The sequence below is a fragment of the Harpia harpyja genome, chromosome 2 (assembly GCF_026419915.1).
Source record: "Harpia harpyja isolate bHarHar1 chromosome 2, bHarHar1 primary haplotype, whole genome shotgun sequence".
Classification (NCBI taxonomy): Eukaryota; Metazoa; Chordata; class Aves; order Accipitriformes; family Accipitridae; genus Harpia; species Harpia harpyja.
This window is the reverse complement of record NC_068941.1, coordinates 1,374,524-1,399,396: the sequence shown is the minus strand read 5'-3', so window position 1 is coordinate 1,399,396 and position 24,873 is coordinate 1,374,524. Positions and strand designations below refer to the sequence as shown.

The 24,873-nt window shown below is 40.1% G+C and overlaps 1 protein-coding gene and 1 long non-coding RNA gene across 2 annotated transcripts in view; one reads left to right on the top strand and one right to left on the bottom strand.

The window, feature by feature from the left end:
- The window catches only part of LOC128153035 (uncharacterized), a 57,757-nt gene that overhangs the window by 30,433 nt on the left and 2,451 nt on the right, over positions 1-24,873 (bottom strand). Inside the window, exon 2 of the long non-coding RNA XR_008238827.1 lies at positions 19,986-20,071. This is a non-coding gene — a long non-coding RNA (uncharacterized LOC128153035). The remainder of the gene's footprint in view (positions 1-19,985; positions 20,072-24,873) is intronic.
- LOC128153022 (C-X-C motif chemokine 5-like) lies at positions 1,285-6,616 on the top strand. Its single transcript, XM_052811848.1, has 4 exons — positions 1,285-1,687; positions 3,699-3,825; positions 3,978-4,061; positions 4,739-6,616. Exons 1-4 carry the CDS (start codon positions 1,630-1,632, stop codon positions 4,761-4,763), a joined length of 294 nt encoding a protein of 97 aa, XP_052667808.1. The 5' UTR covers positions 1,285-1,629; the 3' UTR covers positions 4,764-6,616.

The window sequence follows — 24,873 nt, the reverse complement described above, 5'->3', positions numbered from 1 at the left end:
TGTAGAGTGGCAAGCTTCGCTGTTTTTGAAAGCAAATGCTTTTCTAAATACATACTTTAGAAAAAACATTCTTACTTGTACTTTTGAGTTAATAAGCCAAAATATTGTAATTAGGTCCTTATTAACATTTTAACCTATTTTTTCAGTCATTTTCTAAGATTACCAACATTTCAGTCATTTCATGAAGAAACGACCAATTTCACAATATGCAAGTACACACACAAAACCACAAATATCTGTTCATTTTGTGAGCTACCACTCACTTGCATGACAACGCAAAATGGTTCTGTATCATCGACTGGATAGAATCGAGTGCCTCAGCTTCAAGAATCCTTTCTGAATACAGTATTTTAGGTATATCAAAATCATCAGCAGTTCATTACAAGAGAAGGCAGGGCTGCACTGGGATCGAAAACAATGGGCAGTGTGCATGTCTGGTCATAGGCCAGGAGACAGTGACCAGTGGTGTGGCAAATGCATGCTTTTTTTTTAGTACAGATCTGAATGTTCCTCTCAGGAGAGACACCTAGAAAGTGGGAAGAAGAGATCTGAAAAAAGAGATGTATTCAATAGGGTTAAATGCAAGAACATAGTAAGAGGCGGCCTCTTTGTGCTTGCAAATCTGAAGGGACTTGCGCTTGCCTGAGAAGAACACAGTAAAACCAATAGAGGGCTAAGGGCATAGAAGGGAACAAGAGGAGATGGTGGCTGTTTCCAGCATTTCCACAGCTGGTTTTTTTTTGTGTGTGTGGTATTGCACAAGTAACTCAAATCTTCATTAAACAAAATCATGAACCACACATTAGTTGCCTTTTAAAGGAATGGGAGCTGGAATGACGAAGTTAAAGCATAGCTTTAAGAGCTTTCTAAAACACTGCTTAATATTCAGAGGTGTTGAAAACTCAAAGCTTCTTAAAATTTATTTTATTTTTTTTACTATTATGCAGTATGAATAAATGCAAGAGGTCAGGAGCTGTTTTCTGGACATCAGAGCATGTGGCATGGCATGTCTTGTCCATACAGCTGAAGTCTCTCTCCCTACAGCCACAGGAAGAGTCCCCGGCCCATTCTGGCCCATGAATTTGCCAGGTGTTATATGGGATAGTGGATAAGTATATGTAAGAGATTCTTAAAGATCAATATCTTAATGTGATAATGCTCTGACTTCCTCATCCTATCCAAATAACACAATTACCTAGCTTTTTGCCAATGTTCTATTATTAACTTGATTCTGTCTTGTATTTTAGCACTGAGAGAAAATTAGGCAAGTACTGAGCTATAAATGATGACAACCAATGAAGCTTAATACCTCTCTCCCTGCTTTAACTAGCATGTTATTCTCTCTTAGTGTTTTACTGTTTTCTTGGAATTAAGAAGGAATCACAGCAAGCAGAGTGGCTCCAACCTACTGCTCGGTTTCAGGTGTGTTAGCACAAGCCGTTTAATCTCAGATTTTCCCACTACTTGTTCTGGTTGTGGCAAAAGGCAGGAGCAAGAGTAATTCCATCTGTATGTACATGTGCATGAGAAGCAAATCCTGGAGTGTAACAGCATCAGCAGTCCCATGTGGGTCTTAAGACACCGCAGAGCTTGTTTTCAGTTCACCATAAGAAGGCACAGAGAGCAGTCATGGATAGCAAGACTCTAATCTCCCTCCTGATTCTCTCTTTTATGGGCAACCTTCCTGGTAAGAAAATTCAATTTATTTTCCTTTGTACTACAATTCTTTTGCAATGTGGTTTAGCTACACAGAATGTTTTCAAGGTGTGTAGGACTTCCATACTCACGCTGTCTTTGAGGTAGCGGGTCAAGAAAAACATATTCATGGACTGTCATAGTGGGCCTATTTCTTGTCTCCTATTATTCTTCAGCTACTGGAGATTCACTGACATTGGTGAACTTGTCCCTTAAATATTCTGAGAAAAATGAGATTACAACCGAGGCCTCAGAAGTGATAGCCTGCAATAACTGTGTGGCATATTGCATCGCTATCATTTTTCATGCTGCTTTTATGGTAACAGACCCTGAGATGAAAGCTTGGAATATTCAAATTAGTTTGAATCAATCTATTTCTAACCAACAGCCATCTCTTAGAGCTCTTTCCTGAGAAACATGAGGGTGAAAAAAAAACAGACTCTGCTGGGAAAGTCCAAAAAGTATTTTGTGGGCAGCAAGTATGCCAAGTTCAGGGGTCTGGAATGCTTCCAAGCCTCAGTCCCACGTGGATGCTTGCTCCTACTGTGTCCTGGCTTCACGTTGGGATGACACACATCTGCAGCCTCTCCTGAGCCAGAACAGAGCTGGATGTGGCCAACCTCCACGCTGGAGAACTGGCTAACAGGGCGACTGTATCATAACAGACACCTGCAGTGAAGGCCTGGCACAGCCTTTGGGAATGTCATTTTCTTCTCTTGAGCCTGCAGATGGGATGTTGCTTCTCTGCTGTGATACTCTATGCTTCGCAATGCTTGACTTTCAAGTACGTTTTTTCTGCTTTCTGCCAGGTAGGTAGGGAGGTGTTGGTCAGCCAAAAGAAGCACCGGCAGATTCAGCTGGGCAGATAAGTGAAGAAGGGAAACAGGTGGATGATCATATCAAGGTAGAAGAACTAGCACAGGGTGAGGTAAAGGGGTTTGCTGTTTGGTCTTAAGGGATGTCAAGACTACCCACAGTAAGAGAGGACTGAACAACCGACTGGGATTTTGGCTCCTGCAGCCCTACTCATCTCAGTAAGAGTGTCTGTGTGCCCCACATCCATTTATCTAGACCTTGTCTTTGCTTCTTGATACTGCCCTCAAAGTACTGAATCTCCTTTTTCAAATACCTTCGACAGTTCAACTGTCAGGAATTTCAGGCTGAAGATGCAGCTTCCCTTAGTAGGAAAAATGGACAAATGTGAGAGTTGTGATTGTCCATTTTAAACTGTGATTTCTGACATGAAAACAGGAAGATAGCCCAGTGTCTGCAGTGGTGGAGATGGGAAAGCCCTAGGCTTCACGGCTTGCGATCTTGGATAACTTGCGCCACCCCTCTGGCGCTCTGTGCTCAATCCCCAATGCTGGGATAACTTTTTTTTTGCTTCACTAGGGCAACGTGGGTCTGGAAGGACTGTCAGGCAACACCAAGTTCAGTCCATGGGCTTGGGTGCTGTACAATGTGTGGCATAATTTAATCAAACTCCATCCCAAAGCTTGTTGGGTTTCTTGCTCCTAGTACTTACCCAGAGTTGCTTCCTCAGAGGCCCCCACACCTTTCCCAGCATCTTGATTAAGCTTCTAAGCAGAATATTTTCGTGGCTTTTTCACACCAGGTACCAGTGTAGAATTTTAGCCCAAACGGGTTTCACCTCCAGGCTGTATTCATGGGGAGTAGCCATCTGCCTGTTCAGCTAGCTTTTTCTTCCTCTCATAAGACAGGAGTCTCACACTTCAGTAGCCTTTTGTTGCACTTGATGTTGTGGGATGCCAAAATAATTGTAGTGGTAATGGGAACTTATAAATTGTTAACTGTACAAAGTCTGCAGATCTCAAATGCCCTGTTCTTGCTCAGTGAAGGTACTACCTTAAACCCAAGAACAGCAATCCATTTATACCTTGAGGCATGATTTTTTTATCCCTTCTGCTTTCTCTAATTAATATTTTCATTGTTAGTTTGGTTCAGTTGCAGACATTATAAGCTTCCCTTTCCTTTCCTCACAGAGATGATGCTGGCAGCGGAGCTGCGGTGTCACTGCATCCAGACCGTCACAGGATTAATGTTGCCAAAGCGCCTGGCCAACGTAGAAATCATTCCTAAGGGCCCACACTGCAACGCTGTGGAAATCATGTAAGTAAAGTCAGCAGGCAAGAGAAGTCACGGTTTACGAATGCTGAAGACTTGGCAGCCCTTAAGCCTATAGTCCTCAGCCTTGTCTGCATCCTCCTCTGACCTCCTCAGGTGCCAATATTAACTAAAGTGAAATGTTCATTCCACTGCAGAGCAACGCTGAAGAACAGCCAGCAAATCTGTTTAGATCCCCAGGCCAAATGGGTGAAGATGATAATTAACAGGATTCTACACAGGTAACTGCCAGGATTACCTAGTAACTGGAATTATTCCACCAAAGGGCGTATTTTCTCCAGTATAAACATCAACATGTGTGCAATCTTCAGCGCTCGTTCTCTGAGACCCATTTGAGTAGTGCAGGGCTAGGAATACAGGAGGACTAGATTTAGTTGATCTTTGGACAAGGCAGAAGCAAGGCCTACCTGACATATCTCAGTAATTTAAAACAAACGAACTGTTACATGGCATACTTTTCAAACAAGTATATAGATCCAGGGTTCCTCAGGGTTATGTTCACCTCCAAATTACCAAGGACAATGTTTGGGCTTTCTGGAGGAAGAGTCTTCTTGGAAGCAATACAGAAATGTTGTTCAGCACTGCCCTGCACCAGCTGGTCTGCCCAAGAGACAAGATGATCATTATGACAAGTTTCTCTTGTGTCTGTGGGTGCGTGCATTCCCTCGGAGATACATTACACACACCAGCTATCCAGGCAAACTTATTCTAGAACAGTTTCAAGTGACTTCCCCCTGGTGCAAATTAAACAAACATTAAACAAACAAAAGAAACAAAAAAGAAAATAATTATTTTATTTTCCACTAAAAGTGAATCCGGTTTTGTCTGTTTTCGATGTTTGTAAATTAATACCACTGCTTTGTGCCTGCTGTAATTCATTACAATATCTGTATTACAGTGCATCCAAGAAACGGCGTCAGTGAAGGAAACAGAGGCAACTCTGCAAGCAAGAGAAAGCTGCATAGAAATGCCATTAGCCTTTAAGTGTCTCCAGGGTCACAGTATTCATAATTTCACTCTAGCTTTTTCTATCCTCACTGCCCTCCATGCACAGACTGTTCATCTGCAAAAGGAAACTGCTGGGCTGAATAGGCTGTCGCAACACTAGCAGACTCTCGTATTTTATGGCAAAATTTTACATGGTGCTTAATTGCAGAGGCATTTAAAGCAATATTGTAACCAAACCCTAACCTTGCATTGGTCAGCTAGAAACACCTGCACAGGTTTAGCAACACCAAGGATTTGGCATTCACTGAACTGGTATTTATACCAAATCATCTCTGAGCTTCATTTTGAAGGACTACGAAGTACAGTTTTGCCTAGTTTAAGAGGGCTGTAGTTTTCAAAGTAAAGAAGTATTCACCAAAGGAGATTCTTACAGAAAGAAAAAAAAAATTAAAAGGGAAAAGAAAGGGGAAAAAGGAATTTCTTGATATCAATAAAAACTTTGCTTAGACGCAATATGGTCAATGAAGTGGAGCAAATGCTGTAAGATTTCAGTGTTTAAAAACCATTTTTTTGGTCTTATGCATATTAAATATACCTCTAGCATTAAAACAGCAGAGTCATAGCAGTTCTGTTTTTGTCACCAAGCTATCAATGATGTCACAAGGACTCTTCCATAAAAAAGGTTTTTAGAGCCATCAATTCAACTTTTCATAAATGAAATGTGAAGAAAATGTGTGTGAAATATCATCTAATGTTTTCAAACATGCTCAGAGTTTTGCCACCTGCAAACTATTGTTAGGGTTTATTCATAGTGCACCAGGGGCTGAAAAGTAATAAATAAAAGTTTACAGTAAGTACAGCAAGACTGTAGGTAATATTCTCATTCGCTATGTCTGTTTTTACAAGACAATAAACAAGATTTTAAATTCATTTTCAGTAATGGCGGTTTTGCTAAAGTACATTTCCTTTTCCCTTTAAGTAACGTATTTGAATACGATCCTGTTTTCAAAATTAAAAGCACCTGTTACCCACCTGAACACAGGTGCATTTCTGGTTCTCACGTATGCAAGAGATCATGACATCATCATTGAATACAAACACTGTAGGTCTCCAAACACATTTGAGAGATGATGTCTCAGCTGTGTAGCATGAGATGCTATTTAAGGACCACCTGACTACTTAATAAATTAAAGAACAAACCAAACGAAATGAAACCAAACCAGATTTGCCATGAAGACCTTACAGATAACTGAAAAAGTATTTTCTGCAAGAAGAATTTTCTTCCACCAAATATATTGAAAAAGAAGCTGATCTAGTCAATTAATTAGAAACAAACCCACTGATCTTTTTATCAGTGTTTGGATTAAAAGTATATTTCTTTCAGTTCTAACTGAAATAAGGTAGCTTTTTTGATAAGTTTACTTTGCCAAGAGCACACTCATACCAAGGTGGTACTGGGAGCGCATATGCACATTACAGTAGGAGTTGATAATGAAAAATATCTGATAAATGCAGTTTTGATCTCTATGGTAAACCCCAAATTGCTATCTCAGATTCAAATTTTTGTCTCTGCAGACAGCCAGTGACTGCACTGACACAGATGACTATTAATACAACATAAATATGATGCAGAGAAACAGCAAGTGAATCTCCTTCCAAGGCTCTAGGAAACAAAAATGCACCTGCTAGCCAAATGTCACTGCCCCTCTCGGGGGCATCATCTTAAAAAGATTTAAGGTTCCTGCCCTCACATCTGTCATTGCAAAAACTCTTGCAGAAACATTACTCCTCAAATACTTAAAAAGTTCTTCTAACTTCCAATCTACCTTTGCCCAGAATTAATTCAACTCTCTCGATGTTTTTCCACTGCAGTCCCTCTGCATGAATAGGTCTTTCCTTCCTTCCCCAATAATGTCTCTGTGAAGAGCCCCTATAGTCCTTTTTGACAGCGTAAAACTTTTCTGTCGTTGCAGAGTATAAATAATTCAGTCTTCTAATCATCGTCATAGTTGTTCTCTTCTTTGATTCAATCTAATCTTTCTCATAAATAATAATCTTTCAGGTAAGATATTGATATTGTCAAGAAATGATGAAACCTAATTTCAAAACCAGGGATTGTTATGGTTGCTTGCATGGCAGTTTAATTGCACTGTAGGCGGTTGTTGAGACATAAAAGTGGATTTCAGCAGAGGCAATATCGACGGCGCTTTTATCATCAGGCCGGCATCGTATTACAAGTAAGAATAGGCACAAGCCAAACCACCCTAATAGTTCTGAAGTACAATGAAGTTTCAGATGACATGGGAGGCGATCCGTCTAACTATGGGAGGAGGGGAGGAGGAGGAAGGACATCTGTATAGTAGAACAAGATAAAGTTCAGATGAAAACAAGAAAGATAATAAGAGTTATAGGATGAGAAACAAGTAAGCAGAATAGGTCTTTTTAGCCTGGAAAAGAGATGACAGAGGGAACATGACAAAATTCTGTCATGCTGTAAATGGCATGCTTAAGGAGAACAAGGAATGATCGATCACTGATTCCAATCTAAAAGAAAAACAGGGCAAAAAATGAAGGTAGCAGGTGGCAGGTTCAGCAGAAACTCAAGGAATGTGTTCTTCTTACAACAAATAGTTAAACTGTGGGATTCTTTGCTACACCTATTTGTGGATATTAAATGCTTCCAGGAGTTCAGGCAGTGAGTAGACAAATTAATGAGGGAAAATCCTGTAAGGCCCTTTCAACACAAAGATGCTGTCTTTGGCTCAAGAAGTTCCTCAACTTCAAATTCCCAGCATCTGGAAAAATATAGAGGAAAAGTAATAGTGGAAAGTATCTATATGTTCTCGCTATGCTTCCCCAAGCATTCTTTATTGGTCACCATGAGCGTCAAGATACTGTTCTAGATGAACCTGTAATGAGACGTGGAGCAGCTGTTGTTACGCTCTTTTGTCCTAAGGCCCTGAAATGTCATGGCCTTTCCAGGATACAAAATAAGACCTCTGTGGGCTTGCGTTTTGTGAGCAGCTGAAGAAATCTCCCCTATACACCAAATTAAATGGAGGCAGCAATAAAATAGAGCAGTTTGTTTCACAAAGCGTGCTAAGTCAATCTTCTGATCCTCATGCTGCTGATTTCATATCCTACAGGAATAGCAATGTCAGCATGAAAAAAAGGAAACTATCATTTCCACTGTCGAAGGATGATTTAGAAACTTCACAGCATGACGAGGAAGAGTAACTACAGTCTTGAAAGATTACACCATCACTGCATATCAGAACCATGTTAGAACTGGTGCTTGAATTAGTCACGTCCAGTAAACTACAGAAAACATACACTTTCAAAAACTTCTTCCACTGATTTGAATTAGTTTTCCTCGTTCCTGGAACCACCACCCAATTTAATATGATTTACCTGATTAACACGCGCACTTACCAGTGTTAATTTATCAGTGAATGAGGACTCAGCACTTGATGACCTGTTGCTTTGCCCTCCCTTCCTGGGAGTCAGTGAAGAGGGCTTTCCCCAGGCAGTTATACTGTGCTTGCAGTAGTAGCAGACGGGAGATACCTAATTAAAGGTCAGTCCCTTTAAACACAAAAAAGTTCAGGTGATAAAAGCATCACAGGTAGACTTTCCTCTCTTTTTAGTCGATTTTGAAGTGATTTGAAAAAATAGTTTTGTCACTGTATGCAATATTTTCACTGACATTTAAAAACATTCTTCTCCATCTTGGGTGGGGGAGGAAATAAAAATCTTTCCTAAGGACAAATATTTTCAAGCAGAACACAGTGGCTGGTGGTTTTTTGTTTTGCTTTGGTTTGTTTGATTTTTTTTCCAAAACAGCAAATAAGACTTTTCAAATCAGATAAAGAGAATTCTTCATCACTGTGATTTCCCAAAGTGATCAACTGGCAAGCGCCATAAAAAAATTGCTCATCATTATGGATTCCAACATGGTATAGCAGTGCTATATTCAGTCTTTCCTGGGAAGCTTTGCCCATCTTGACGTGTGTATCTGCACAATTTTAACCTCTCATGAAGCATTTTCTTGATCCAGGGTTATAAAAAGCCAATGATAAATATGAAACAAATTGTCCTCATTCAGACAGTCACCATCTCAGTGCATCTTTTCCATCTGCACATTCTGAGTAATGTAATAATGTTGTCACTGAGCTGAAACCACCAAAAACCAAGGCCAAGTTATGAGGTAATACTCATGCTGAGTAAATTGGTGTGGTGAATGAAAACAATTAGCCACAGCTCCTCGGACACTTGCTAACACAGACACTAAATGGTGCCAACATAAAAACATACATTATACCACACTGCCAACAGGGCTATTTAGGAGCCTGAAATATAGCATCATTCATGTACTGCCACAATTTTTTACACGAACGTAGCCTCAGAGTCTGAATTTTGCACTTCTTGTCCCAGCATTCTTTTTCTTGTTCCTAATGCCAAGTTTATGTAAGACTGGCCACCACACTAGGCATTGCTGTGGGAGCATGCCAATGAGTGCATAGCACCAGGGTGAGATGACATTCAGACCAGACCAGCTGAAACGTGCTTAGTAAAGCCACATACAGGATGCTGCATCCTTACTGTTGTTGCAATCTGTGCCACCTTTGGATATCTCGAGGTTTTGATAGGGTGAGCTGCTTTATGGTTCTTTCTCAGTGGATTACGGGAGAAATTGTTCTGTGAAAAACAGGATTAAGTGGTCACTAGGAGACTTCTGCATTCAAAAGGCTTAGTGTGGTCACTGCAAAGGTTTTGAGCTATCTGTGAAGGAATCAGGTCAGCATTCTGAAATGGATCCAGTTAATGAGAATGAAAGCACCAATAATTCTGTATTAAAAGCCCTTTCTAAGTCTTTAGATCAAAACCCTAACAAAGTTAATTGTAGCCTTGTTGCCTCCTTCCACAGGCTTCACGTGAGGCCTCTAACCATAGGGTGCTCTACTTCCCAGCTACCTGTTACTTCCCAGCTCAGATAATACAGGTTCTACAGAAAGAGCTGCTATGAATAGTCTCTTAGAACAGCTGAAGAGGAGAATGAGAAAAACTGATCCAAAGGGGAAAGCAGCTGGACTTGTCTAAGACTAAAAGGAAGAGAAAGAAGGATGAGGAAACAAAAAGGAAATCCGGAAAATAATGAAATAGTAAAGATTCCTTAGAGGGTGTGGAATCTTCCTGCTCCTGTCTGCACTGGCCTGATTCATTACAGCATTTAATTTTGACACTCTAAATTATTACCCATGTCATCATATGGCAGAAGGAAACGTGCTATTCTGATGCCAGATGTAGGAAATTATGTGGGAAATACTAATTCACTGCAAGGAAAATAGTATACTCATAAAAACTCACCTGTGAGGCTTGTGGCACACTAAATAAAAATAGCCTATTTTCAGTATTAAATTAAAATGGTGAATACGCAGGTTATTCTTCAATCATATACAGACTCAAAATCAGAAAAGAAATGTGAATTTTTTTTTTAGCCATTTTGATATTTTGAATACCAGCACTTGGGGTCTGAAACGGCCACTTCTGTCCAGCGCTTCTGTCTAAGCCACAAGGGAGCTAACAGCCATTGGTCAGCAAGACACGATTTCTCGGTAATGATAATATCTTCATTAGACTTACTCGTAATGATAAAACCTTTATGAGACCAACTACTTTATGTGGGAGAAGTAAGTATATGGACCACAAAGCCTTCATCATGCCACTTTTATATTTCCTTATATAATGAAAATACCTAGGTTATTTAACTGTCCAGTAGAGTTTTGTATTTTTTTTGACAGAAATCTCAGGATGCACTACAAGACCAACACTCTCAAAGCACTGTGTACTGCAGGCCACATTTCACTCTGTCACATTAGTACAACGACGGAGTGCCACATGGATGTTTGAGAGCAAAAAAATACTTTTCTTAACTTTAGAGCCTTCTTCAGTAAGGAAGTGAGTCTCCAGTCTACAGGAGGTAATGACATATTATCACCCCCCGGCTTAACGATGAGGAAACTGATGTCATAAATATCCCAGACCAGTGCCCGAGGTCTCCTCCCTTCTAAAGCCAACACTGTTGAAGGATTGTCCTCCCAGTTCTTTAAATCAGCAAATTGCCACATTCAGGAATCTTTCCTACAGACACAAAAATCTTCTCTTGTCAACAAAATAGAGCATAGTGGTAGTACGATTAGAAAATTTTATAAGCAAACATGTGCTCTTTAACAATTCGTTCAGACTAAATGGAAGAGAAAACTCTTCCATTGGATTTTTTCATACCCTCTGGCAGGGAGGAATGGTAACAACAGTTCTCACTGAGAAATACAATAAAGCACACAACAAGATGTACATTTATACCAAACTTCTGTGCTCATTTATTTTTATTTTTACTCTGTTTGACATGCAAGCTTTTCTAGCAGAAGGATTGCATCTGGGTTGCACTATAGCAAAACCTTGCCCTTTTTGTTTTGTGCCAGAACTGTACCTTAGCACTCTTTTCCATACAAAATAGCAATAAGCCTTTGCTGTTTGAACAATCTTTTCTATATCATCAGCTTGTTTTCAAACCCTGTGAAGGAAAGTTGGGTAGTTAAAGGGTGGGCACCTGGTGCTAATGAGAAAAACTTCCCTAGAGCTCTTCTTCAGTAGGGGTGCCATGGCAAAGATTGCAATTTCAGATTCCTTAAATCTCATGGGATTTTTCCCATGATCTGAATTATTTGTCTACTTTTCCAGTGACTTTCTGTCCTGCCTCACCTGAAGTATTAGATATGTCAGTCACAAGGTGTGAAAAGTTACACCAGCATCATTAGAAAATAGTCTCAAACTTCATATTAAACAGAAAAGTTCAGCCTAGAAGTCGCTCCACTGCAGCCAATAGAATTATACTACAGGTGAACGTAGTCTGCAGATGCTTTTGCCTCATGACTGCCATATATCTAAGTACTTGTCCTGTGGATGAACTCATTAGTATTTACTATGAATAGCTTACTGAACTGTGGAAAATACCAGTTCTCTCTACTTCTGTGCAATAGCAATTTTTCATTTCAGGGTTTTTCCAAAGACACACCCCACTTACTAGTCATCATCTCTTAACTACTCGCAACATCTTCCCCCCATGGCATATGAATAATAGTATATTGCAATGGTAGGAAGGTATTATATACCTTAAACTCACTACTGGGCAGGAACTGGGTAGCACATTATGATCAAGCTTGACTGTCATCTCTCCTTAAATTCTACTTTTCTGTGGGAGTGCTCTTAGACAAATAATTTTTGAGATTAAAGTGTCTCCATGCTCATTCTGGAAGATTTTTATGTATGGAAAGTTTTAGTCACATCCTGGGGTTGGAACTAGATGATGGGGTTGGAACTAGATGATCTTTAAGGTCCCTTCCAACCAAAACCATTCTATGAATCTATCTTTTCAATGACAGATGAGTTGTTTTATCCAAAAGTACAAGTACCCCCCCCCCCCCCCAACATATCCCTCTGGTAATGCTGTGGTTAGATGAAAAATGAGAGAGATTGAAATGAACAGTATGAGAGCTGACACATTTTAAAAAGCTACTTAGAAAAAAACCAACCTAGCAAGAAGATGGATCAGGGAATGAAGATGAAAAATAATGGTGATTTGAGATAAAAGGTTCCAAATATCCTCAAACATTTCCTAGAGTAAATGCCGTTTTCAGAAGTGATGTAAGCATGTAAATGTCTAAGTCATACTGGAAGCCAGTAGAATCTACATGGCTAAGAGAGTTCATAGGTTATGAATTTAAGATATGAGTAGTATTTGGTGGTAAAACTTGCCGAGGGCACTTATTCTGAAATACGAATGACTTGTTCCAGTTCATTCTCACCACTTTGCAAGTAAGAAAAGGCCAGTGTTCAGATCTACTGTAACAGCAATACAATTATTAATATTACAGTTATACCATTCTAGTTTGGCTTCACGTTTCCCTGTTCAGACAAGCAAAGTGTCCCTTTCAAAAAAGTAGTATTTTTACAGCACTATTAGATGTGGACATTAAAATTCAGCATCTTTTTGGAACTTAATGAGATTTACTAACTGTACCATGAAAACATTAGGTTGTCTCAGCATTTCAGGGTGCTGCTGTCTGAAGCTTTAGATAATCCTCTTGAAGGGTAGCAGTTCGAAGAGGGACAGAATTATTAAAATTCAACACAATGGCTAACAGCTTACAAAAATAGTTATCGTGTTCTGCCCAAGCACCTACGGGGAAATTAAAAACCTGTAAATACATTGTTAGAACTCAAGTACAAACAATAAATGAAACCAATTATTTTATTCCCTCCTAGAAGGGACCAGGGCACCACATGCACTACAGACAGGGCCAGGAACAAGACTGCGGACGTGACATCTGGTGCACAAGACTGCTGTACTGACAGAGCACTTATGCTTCGAATTAAGGGAAAAAAAATCATGTTGTGAATATCTCATTATTTCAGACGCTAAGAATATATTTCCTTTCTGGTTCATATAGAGCAGAATAAATCATACCCATATTATTCTTATCTTTACAGCTGCATAAACCCCTTTGCCTGACATTCAGGTCAGCTGACACAGCTGCAATTCAGATTGATTTCCTTCATACTGCTAAAACATATACAAAAGCGTAGCAGAAGAAATCTTAAGGTTTTAGCAGTGTTGGGAAGGGGAAAGGACTTTTTTTCCATATCAGCAAACATTAAGTTTTACCTATATTCAGAATGGTAAAAAAATGTTAAGTCAGTTAGGAACACAGCTATGTAACTCAAATTGTAATGTGAAAGCAGATTTTTTAAAAAGCATCCTTTCTCCCAAGAAAGCTTATTTTATACTGGGAACTGTCCAAGACAAGGAACCCTGTGTTGTCAGGAAAGTTGCATCTTTGATGAACGGGTTCACTGGAGCATGACAGTGCCAACATTGCACTGCTTGCATCCCGCTAGAAGGCTACCCTGGAAAGCTGCACAGCGAAGAATGCAGATCCGCAAGGAGCATTTTTTTCTTCCGGCACATCTACCTCACTTACTGGAAGCCCTCTAGTTAAAAGCTTGTCTGCATGTTAGGGCTTATACCCCCGTAATTATGCTGCTAGAACTGCCTTGTGGTGCAGTTGTGTCTGCCCTTGCCTTCTCAAGATGAAATTGAAAGGATTTTGCAAGTAGCTTTGACAGCCCATTATTCACAGCCGTGCCACTACCAAAAAGTTGGCAAGGCTGAAGAAGGTGATTTAAAATAATACTGCTAGTGTAACCTGAAGTCGATGAAAAGAGCTACCATGCCTTCTGCTGGCAGAGCTAGTGGGCAATGACATTCTCAGCTGCTCCTTGATATCCAGAAGACTGGCACAGGTCGGAAGGCTGAGGTACGAACGAGAACAGGCATGGCAATGCTGTTGTCCCCCTAGCTAATACAGATATGCCAGCTAAGCCCCTCAGGCAATGACATGGCTGGAGCCATCTTCATGAAATTCTAGGGACAGAGGTCAACTGTTATTGATACTCTTAATTAGCTTAATCGTTGTGACCTGAACATTTTTTTTCTGCAACCTGTCAGGAAATTAGAAGTAAAATTGAATGGTGAATTTTTATCTAACTAGCTTGCAGGGTAGCTATTCTAAGTAAGTCCAAGTTTGCTGTTGCATGTTAATGGTTTAAACCTGTATTATACACGTGCACTGAACAGAGAACTCAGGTGTTCAGGGTCAAAGTCACGGATAACGAAACAAACAAGTTTTAGAATATTAAGAAAAGTGCACCTAGTTATAGCATAGCTGGCTGGAGCTGAACATTGTTTAGGTGATCAATACCTGTGGTTTTTTGAAATACCCACTGTGGTCAGACTGTGTAAATTAGGTCAGTAATTTCAGAATGTTTCTAATTCATTCTCAGGGATTTAAAATAAATGGCTCATGTTATAAACAGTTCTCTCCACATGTAATATTTTTAAATCACACAGAGAATGCACACCCATGTAAATGTGCCTGTTCATTATTTTTTTATGGAAACTTATTAACTTTTATGAATATGAATTCCACTGAGTTTAGTTAATCTACCCCGATGTACTACCTTGCCCCAAATTTACCATTACAGTTCATATTTCTTAGTGTTATTGGGCCTCAATTGTGAAAACCCCAGCACTTCATATTTAAGCCCACAAATGGCACCAAATCACACAGTTGACCTTAATAGTACAGTTAACTCTTTCTCTGTATGGCAGCAACAGTCTTTAAGGAGTTCAGCCAGTCTGTCCAGCAAGTTCCCTGCTGTGTTTAATGGATTATTCCCACCCACATAAGCCGGTAACCACAGTAGGCAAAGTAAAAGATTCACATAACTGCTTACATCCAAATACAGTCAAATAATTTGTCAACATCAACATCGTAATAAAAAAAAAAATTAAAATTCCAAAATTCTGTTTTCTACCTCACACTGAGACTCAAACTTAGAAACAGAACACGCTTACATGACTTACGTTCCTAACTTTTCCCTCAACAACCATATTTATCTTTGACATTCATACTTTATAAGTTTGGAGCAGCAACAAAGTATCCTGGTATAAGTTTTATGCATCATCTCACAAATCTTTCTTCATACACAGGCACTGATGAAGTCAATAGCACTGTACAGTTCACATATTTCAATATCAGCTGTCCATTAAATGGCATCTATTAATAACATTGTCAGATTACAGGCTGCTATTGATTAGGAAATCATTATTTAAACTAAAACCACGACAGTTCATATTCAGAACCACAGCTTGATTACCCTTTCTGCTCCACGTGCACCTACAACACTGAGGTGAGGACAGAGGTACAGCCCTAGAGTACAAAATTGGGTCCTATGAATAACACCAATGTTTTCCAAAGAGCTGAGTATGGATCAGTTCTTTCCAAAGTCGTAAGAATCATGTGAGAGCTAATATTCAGGCATGTCACTTCAAACCTTGGCTGAAGTGAAAAACCCTCTTTAAAATTTAACAGGCCCTCTCCATTTTGAACCTACATCAGAGTCAGAATCAGGACTGGATGAGCATTAAGGAAAGCTTCTCATGCTGAACAGCTAGAAGAACTACTTCACAGTTCATTCAAAATCAGCCTTTCCTCAATCCAAACGCAGCACATCTGACTGACACTGGCATGAGAGGATACACAGGCAAAGAGCTGCCTAGGACTACTCCTTTCACAGCCTCTGCACTAGATAAAAACACTTCAGCAGCAAAAAGGAAGAACCCGCTTCCTCAGCATATTAATATCTGAACATTATTACATAGAAACGTAATCAGAGGACTTTTTTATAATGTTAACAGGATCAGTTTCCTATTCTGTCCCATTTGTCTGCTACAAAGTGGATCGATTCATGCACAAAACATTCAGCAGACGTAGCTGTCACGCCAACTGCACGCACTCTAGGTTAAGCAGACATAATAAAACAGAACAGGCCCCGCTACTCTACCTGATCAGTGCCAGCTGCATCGTTACCACATCCACTGAATCCTGATATGTTCATGTATGGTGTTATGTAGTTATGACAAGTATGGCAATACAGAAACAGTTATGAAATATAATATATGCTCCTACTCTTTGTGCTATTTACTTATTTCTCATTTGGCTTGCCCTTGAGTGGTTTGCTTAAAAGTATTTAGGGTGTAATACAGATACATTTTTCCACGTGGATTTACAGGGCATGCCAGAGGGATGAATGTCTTCTTGGTTTATAGCATGAGGGACAGAAAGGCCCAAAATCCAGCACTTTAGGTTAGAGTGACAAATCAGGCTCTCCTGGGAGAGCACTGTGACACTGCTAAGAGACTGGAGGAGGAAGTGCATCCTATTTACAGCAATGCTACATGAAGATATTTATACTGAAAAGCCACTATATCAAGTGACCCACATTTCATCTCTTGTGTGTCAATGCCTCAGGATTGCACAGACATGGTCAGCTGCCTGACTGCAGCGAACAGGCTGGAAACCAAAGGAAGGTCGTTAATCGCATAACTTGTAGCTAAGTCATAGCAAAGGATGTTGTAAATATTAGGAGCTTACAAGAGTCTCCTATGGATAACGTGCAGACATATGGCAAGACTGTTGCCTAGCTCAGGCAGTCCATGAAACACAAATCACTGACAGTACAGGAGCAATTCTGGGAAACTAGTGCTACGTGCCCAGTCTGTTCTTGTCTTCTTTCCTAGAAGTAAGTTTTTGGCTACCATCCAGGACAGGAAGCTGGGATAGATGGATCTTCCGTCTCATCTGGAATGGCTGTTCTTATGAAAGTCTTGTGTATTTTAGTCTGCAGTCTACCCCTATTAGGAGAAGTTGGATTTATCCCTTACTCTCCTCATCTCTCTTGTGGAAAACAGGCACACGGATAAGTGGTGTCTTACTGCATTGCAATGACAAAGCACTCCGCATTTTGATGAACCAGGACAGAGCAAACTAAGGTATATAAAAAACTGTATCCTTCACCGGCACTAGGGAGTTGATGTAGGTACGCAACCTCCATCCCCGACCTTGGCAGTGCCAAAACACACCCGTGGATAGGTAGTATGAAACATGTTCTTCCCTTTCCCTCCCACCATTCCCTTCCTGCCATTTATAGGTGACCCAAAATTACTCCTCCCTCTCCACAACCTTGAGAAACTCCTGCCTGCACTGGCCACCACTCAACAGACTTGAGTGCATCTTCACACATAATAGTTTTCCTCCAGGGGATGGTGTCTATCAGAAACCACCATCAACGTCTGTCTCGGGAAGAGCATGGATTCCAGAGAGAGCTATATTTGGCTTCACTTGACCAGAGCAGCTGGTATCTGCAAAATCCCAAGTCTCCAAGGCAGAATTTTCACTGCCCAGTGCACAGCGAAGACTGGGACTAAAAGACTGACAAGAACCAGTTTCCCCCAGAGCCAAAAGATGTAATTTACCTCCTGGAATAGATGCCTATTTTATATGTTATTTTTGAAAACTGTGGATCAGTGAAGACTGCTACAATTCTTCCCTCCTGCTCTATGTCATATGTTTTTCTTCAGATGCAAGTTTATCTACTAAAACAGCAATGGAAATATCTTCTTGTGCAACTCTGGATTTTTGTCTCCCACCCAATTTTCAGCATGGAAGCATATTGCCCAACAAGAAATGCTAGTAAAACAAGACACATCAAAAGCCTCTCATTTTTTTAAAGTCCTCATGTGACTTAGGACTTTTTGTCATCAGTTCTTTGAAATTCTCGAAATACTAAGCATGAAGAAAGTTAAGTTTGACAGTACCCTAGGAGCTTCAGATAAATGCCTATAGATCGTCAAAATGTACATAGTCACATTAAGCCTATTGTTGCAACTTAAAAATGGATTTAGCCCTTGCAACTATTTTTCTTGGCGGAAAAAGTGGAACAGGAAAGAGGGTTTCCATGTAAAGTTCCAGCTTTCAGTGATTAGCATAATAGCCTTTGTGCTGTATTGTAATAAACTTGATGAACTGAAAACATTTATAAGATATTTAGAGAAATGGCTAGGAAATTGCTTTGTTTGCCGTAGCTGCAGACTGTGGAAGCAGAATGCTTTCATGGAGAAATTAGAAATTGCTTACTCTACAAGGGTACTCAAAAATGATGACTATTACCATCTGAATAACATGTCAGTTCTTTGCAATGACCTCCGTGGGAAGCCAGGAAAGTTTCTTGAAAAGTATACTCCATTTAGCATTAAAACCAGAGGAACACCTACTTCAGTAAAGACACAGGCAAGCATCTTGCTCCACGGATATGAGTTTACTATCCTCTTCCACACAGAAAGAGTGCATTCAGAAACTCACTTGCCAAGCTAGCAACAATTATTACAGGGTTTGGGGGTTTTTTTGCCAGTACTATTTGAATAAAGTAGCTGAACACATTGTCAGTGAAGGTGCTGTATTTCAAGGGGTTTCCACAGTCAGGCTAAATAAAAAGCAGGTTCTTACGCTCTGTGCAGAAATGACTTGGCACAAAAAAGAAATAGCATACAGGTTTTCTGTGTGAAACACCTGGTAGCGTAAATAAAACTCACTAACTGACTTAAGAAATTTATCCTAAAGATAAATTTGTCCTTATCATTCCTGACTTGCGTGTCAGCATAAATCTGACTTTTCACCTCAGCCTAGAATTTCCTTCATACTCTTACCTGCTAGCAGCACAGCTTCACTTCTGACACCCACGCTAAATATGTAATCTCAGTTAAGACGCTGTACTTGGTACCTACATTTGATGCTTCTCTTCAATAGATTGTTAATATCTCCAATATATATTTTTAGGATGTCTTGCATATATACTTCTATAACTTCTATCATATTAGTGACCTTTCAATAAAATGCTGATTTCCTGTCAGTTTCCAGAATAACAGTTTCTGTAATATCCAGACAATAAATATAATACCCCCCATAGCAATTACTATTTCAACAAGCTTGCTAGTCCTCTCTTCCTCATTCAATGCTACCTGTAAATACCATCTATAATTAAATCCAAATTAAAGTCGCAAAGTGTCCAGTTTGCACAGCAAGGAAAATACAATTGTGTTAATGAAGTTCTTAAAAACTACAGGGAAAGCAAACAAATTCGGATCCAGAGAAATGCACTGAACGTGGACTTCCTTTTAAAAGGCCTATTTATTCTTTGTCAAATTGTGTTCATGTAACATACCAGACTTTTCTAACTTTTACTTGTGCTTTTATTTTGACCAGCATCTTCTGCTTTCCAGGAACACTGCACTCCTCATCATAAGGGTATTAAACTAAATTTTTTACTACTACACCATCACGTAAAATGGACCCTTTTTCTTTCCACACTTAAACTAGAACATTTTGAGACATTTCTTTGTAAGTTTTCTCCCATGCCCTTCTCACCAAGAGACAAGACGCAAGATCATAGATTAATTTAAGCATTTCTTCTCTAATTTTCCTGCTGATCCTATATGGCTGCCAGCACACAGGCTCTCCAACAGTGACACACCCAAATCCCTTAGGCCCTGGACACCAATTTACCAGCCGTCATCAGCACGTAAAGGTGTCTTCCAAAAAGAAGAGTGCTCAGAGCAACCCAACGCACATCTACCTGTGTCTTTTCCCAACCCCAGCCCACCACGGCATTTGTAGCTTTTCCCCAGGTGATCTTCAGCCCTTTATGGCCCTGCTCGTAACGTTCAATCAGCTGCTCACCTCAGCCATAAATGCCAGCATTCCACCGTTCGCTCAGAACGAAACACCTCTTCAGCCCCCAGAATGAAAACTTGAATAGGAACCATCTGCTCTTGCCTGAAATAAAAAACACAGAACAAAAAAGTCAGCAATGGAAAGGTAGCGAATTTCAACTCTCTACTGGACAGAAACTTTGTGCCATAAAAAACCCAAAACCAGATATGAAAAGATGGTAACTTTGCACCAGTGGCACATTACTGCTGCTACGTCTCTAATTCCCCACAAAGAAGGATGGTGAAATTGTGAAGATATATAAGGGAATAGCAACTGTAGTATGTAGATGACAGCCATTTTGGAGTCTACTTAATTTTCAGGAAGATTTGGGACGATACGCGTGTTTTCATTAAAGAAAATGCCACGAGCTTAGAGAGTCTGATATAGATAATATTTGCGAGTCTGATGTAGATAATATTAGTGATACAACGTCTTTTCTGAATTTTTAACATGAAAACCATACTGAAAATTGTGACCTGACTTTATGTAATTTCCAGGTTTTTTTAGTTATCTGAATGAACTGGAGAGAAGTTACTTTCTGGGATTTTCTAAAAATGAGTGTTTTACCAAAAATTGTAGTCATCTAGTGAGTAGATCTATCAAAAACAAAGACAGCTGAAGAACGGTTTGGCAAGCGACAAGAATGAAGATAACTAGTATGGGTTTGCTGTGAACTTCAGTGTAGATTTACTTTGTTTTAAATTCATAGACTGTTGACTTCAGTAGCAGTGCTAATTGTATCTGCATACCAAATTTAAAGCAACACAAAATGCCGGGTTTATGTTTTGCTGCTGTATGTTATCAGAAAAATAATTTTCATTTGTGGTTTTCTTTTTTTAATAGAATAATCTTTAACATAAGATCCACAGGAAGATCCCTTTATCAGACATAATTTGTAATGTGTGGTTAAACTACATGCTAAAAGTCTTGGCAATGTTTATAATTCTTAATGATTATTTTAGAATAACCTAAGAGAGAATATAAATGCAATTAAGATATGTCAATCAAGCTTAAGAGAAGCTTCCCCAGGCTGAAAATCATGTTCCCTGCTGTTGTACTCATAGCAAAGAGCTCAAGCACCAACTAGATACCTCATTTTCACTCGTGCGGAGCTCTGTAATGAGACACAGTACTCAAAAAGAGTTGTGGCAGAGCAAATACACCTATTACAAATTTAAGTGATCTAAACTTCACTGGGAAATGATGCAGTTTGAGTAGAATCTGCTTAAATTTACAGCACATTTCACATTCCTTGCAATTCAGACTACTTGGTTTGTTTGACTAATAATGAAAAACAATGAAAAAGTCAAAGTATTACATATTTACGCAAATCTATTACAGAATTTGGAGCTTGTTACTATTTAGGAATAGCTGTTACTATTAAAAATCGTAATACTCATTACTGTCTACCAATGATTTTGTAATAACACAAACTTGTTTCATTTAAAATCAAATCAAAGTAATTTCCTTGTTTCTCCATGAACACATGCATTTAAAGGATCCAATAATATTTGTGAAAGGCATTATAAATGTTTAGCACTGTGGTTAATGATTTCTATTTTATTTAGTTTTTAAAAATAATACCAGAACCTTTGCTCCAAATTCAATCCCACACCAAATGCTAGAGTTTTCCTTTTTCACTTAAAAAGGTACTTTCTATTGTTTTCACTGTAAGGTTCTTTAGAGTGCAACAGTAAGACAGGGTGCAGAGAAAAGGAAAGCCTTAATTTATTTTAATTGTGCTAGAGAAAGACAAGAAAAAAACACATTCAATATTCGAGACCTCTGTAGAAATACAATGTGCTGTTACTGTATGACACAATCTACCTAACTCACATCAGTGCTTCCAATACTGTACTCACTGAATTAGACATGTCAGTCAGACCACGCCAGACAATAAATGCTAGTCATTAATCAAAAATACATCTATCCATAAGGTTCTGCACTCTGACAGCATTGATTTACTGTGTTGTCATCTGTAGAATCATAGAATCATAGAAACATTTAGGTTGGAAAAGACCTTCAAGATCATCGAGTCCAACCATCAACCATGCCCACTAAACCATGTCCTGAAGCTTTCTGAATACCTCCAGGGATGGTGACTCAACCGCTTCCCTGGGCAGCCTGTTCCAATGTCTGACAACCCTCTCAGTAAAAAAATTTTTCCTAATATCTAACCTAAATCTCCCTTGCCTCAACTTGAGGCCATTTCCTCTCGTCCTATCTCCAGCCACCTGACAGAAGAGACCAGCACTCACCTCACCACAACCCCCTTTCAGGTAGCTGTAGAGAGCTATAAGGTCTCCCCTCAGCCTCCTCTTCTCCAGACTAAACAGCCCCAGCTCCCTCAGCCGCTCCTCACAGGACTTGTGCTCCAGGCCCCTCACCAACTTGGTTGCCCTTCTCTGAACACGCTCCAGCAACTCAATATCTTTCCTGTAGTGAGGGGCCCAAAACTGAACACAGGACTCGAGGTGCGGCCTCACCAGTGCCCAGTACAGGGGAACGATCGCCTCCCTGCTCCTGCTGGCCACGCTGTTTCCGATACAGGCCGGGATGCCGTTGGCCTTCTTGGCCACCTGGGCACACTGCTGGCTCGTATTCGGCCGGCTGTCGACCAGCACCCCCAGGTCTTTCTCTGCCGGGCAGCTTTCCAGCCCCTCTTCCCCACGCCTGTAGCGCTGCACGGGGTTGCCGTGACCGAAGTGCAGGACCCGGCACTTGGCCTCGTTGAACTTCATACAATTGGCCTCAGCCCATCGATCCAGCCTGTCCAGATCTCTCTGTAGAGCCTCCCTGCCCTCGAGCAGATCGACCCTGCCTCCCAACTTGGTGTCGTCTGCAAACTTGCTGAGGGTGCACTTGATCCCCTCATCCAAATCATCGATAAAGATATTAAACAGAACAGGGCCCAACACCGAGCCCCGAGGAACACCACTTGTGACCCGCCGCCAACTGGATTTCACCCCATTCACCACAATTTCACCCTATTCACCACAAAAGTGATGCCAAAATAACTAAGATTAAAACCTCTCATTAAAACAGACTTGGCTGGGTATTCACTTCTTCAGTTCATGCCTTAAAACTGCGTATTTGAGCCAAGATTTTTCTAAACATACGGTGTTGACTGGTAGCCTGAGGACTCCCAATAGTTGCATGAAAAGCATAAGAAAAGAGTTTTTAAAAGATTGCCTGTGCTTTGAAGTCTGTCTTTCTCTTAAAGATCCTAAATATGAACTTCCATCTTGAGTCTAGTTCTCTTTCATTTCCTACAAAACAATTTAATATGTGTTTTCTATTTCAGCTGACGGCTATGGCAAACAGAACTTGCGCTCCTGTTTGTCTCCCATTTCCCTGCCACCATCATCCGGGAGCAGGTCCTAAGGGAAAATAAGATATTAAAACAAGTGAAGTGACTGGAGGATCTTATTTTACATTCAGAATAATGACTATGTAGCAAGAGATGTAGTTAAGGCCATCACTAATGATCATCACGACATTCACACCGAACTCTGGCATCCCAAGTAGTGTGTTTATGAAGACGGCAGCAGGAAGGATCGGTGTGAGGCAAGACTAACGTGTGGCATGAGTGCCTCCTGGTGACTAGCTTCCCCTCTGGCATCGCCAAGCAAGGAAGGCAAACACTTGCCTCGGTAACTATCCTAATACAGATTTTCTATATAAACACGAGGTGAAGGCACAGCCCGGATTGTTGATGTGCACTCTAAGCCAGTCACGGCACATAGGAGCACACACAGATACCATCCAGAGCATGCTGATGAAGGAAAACCCTTCAGGCTTCAAGCAATGTTCTGTACTGCCTTCTTTTACCCCTCGTGAACAGGGCACTTCTGAACAGAAGTTCAGTGATGTTGGACCAAGGTGCAAAATATGTATCTGTTAAGTAAATCGGTAACACATCTTTCTCCTTTAGTATCTTTTCTGGCTCCAGCAATAGCCATGACTCTCACTTTTGCTCACATTCCAAAAATTCCCAGTATTCTGCTGTCAGGGCCCAGGTTTTATACAGTTTGTTGCTGTTAGAAAGCAGACTCTGCAGCAGGTGCTGAAAGTGCCAGATCACGTGATCTTGAGCAGGGTTTTTTAAAAAACGGTAACGTGTTTGTCCTGAATACTATGTTCATCTCCAATACTGGTGTCCTTCAAAAATAGAGGCTGTGGGTCGGGTGGGTGTAGGACTACTAGAAAGTAAAAAAAAGGTCAGCAAATAAATTTTCTTAAAATACAAGGCTTCCCAAGGGTAAGAAGTTTTTTACTTAACCTGAGTTCTTCTCTATTTTTTTTCCTAAACTAAGATTCATTTTTTCCTTAAACTAAGACTGCAAAATATGACATGGTTCACCTTTCTTCTCAACCTCTTTGTCTCATACAAATGTACACCTTCGAGCAGATGGGAAGGCAAAACAGAGAAGAAAAAAGTGGAGAGTGGACAGAAAGGCATAATATCCTCCAGGATACAGAAAGAAATTACTCACAAAATTTTTTGTAAAGCAACATTTCCTGATACAGCTTTTCACAAGATGAGAGAACAGCACTTCTTACCAACCAACCATGTTTGACTTCCTCTTCACACAGAAATAATTATTAAGAGATAATTTTAAGTTGATGGGATTGTTAATGCCCAAGACAGTGTTTTATAACTATAGTCCTTAATCATATGCACATGAAAATACTCCAAGTGTAACAGACTCTGAAACAACCTGCTAAGAATACCCACCTCCTTCATAGCTGTCAATGCCTAACTCTGCTTTCGCTGTTCTGCAAACCAAATTGCGTATTTTCAGCTTTACCCTTTGTACCAATTTCATCAGTGCATTTTTGTGGCTCATATGCA

Coding starts and splice junctions, on each gene's coding strand:
- LOC128153022 (XM_052811848.1), top strand. CDS start 1,630: ATGGATAGCAAGACTCTAATCTCCCTCCTGATTCTCTCTTTTATGGGC. Junction 1,688..3,698: donor TTTTATGGGCAACCTTCCTG/GTAAGAAAATTC, acceptor CTTTCCTCACAG/AGATGATGCTGGCAGCGGAG. Junction 4,062..4,738: donor ATTAACAGGATTCTACACAG/GTAACTGCCAGG, acceptor TCTGTATTACAG/TGCATCCAAGAAACGGCGTC.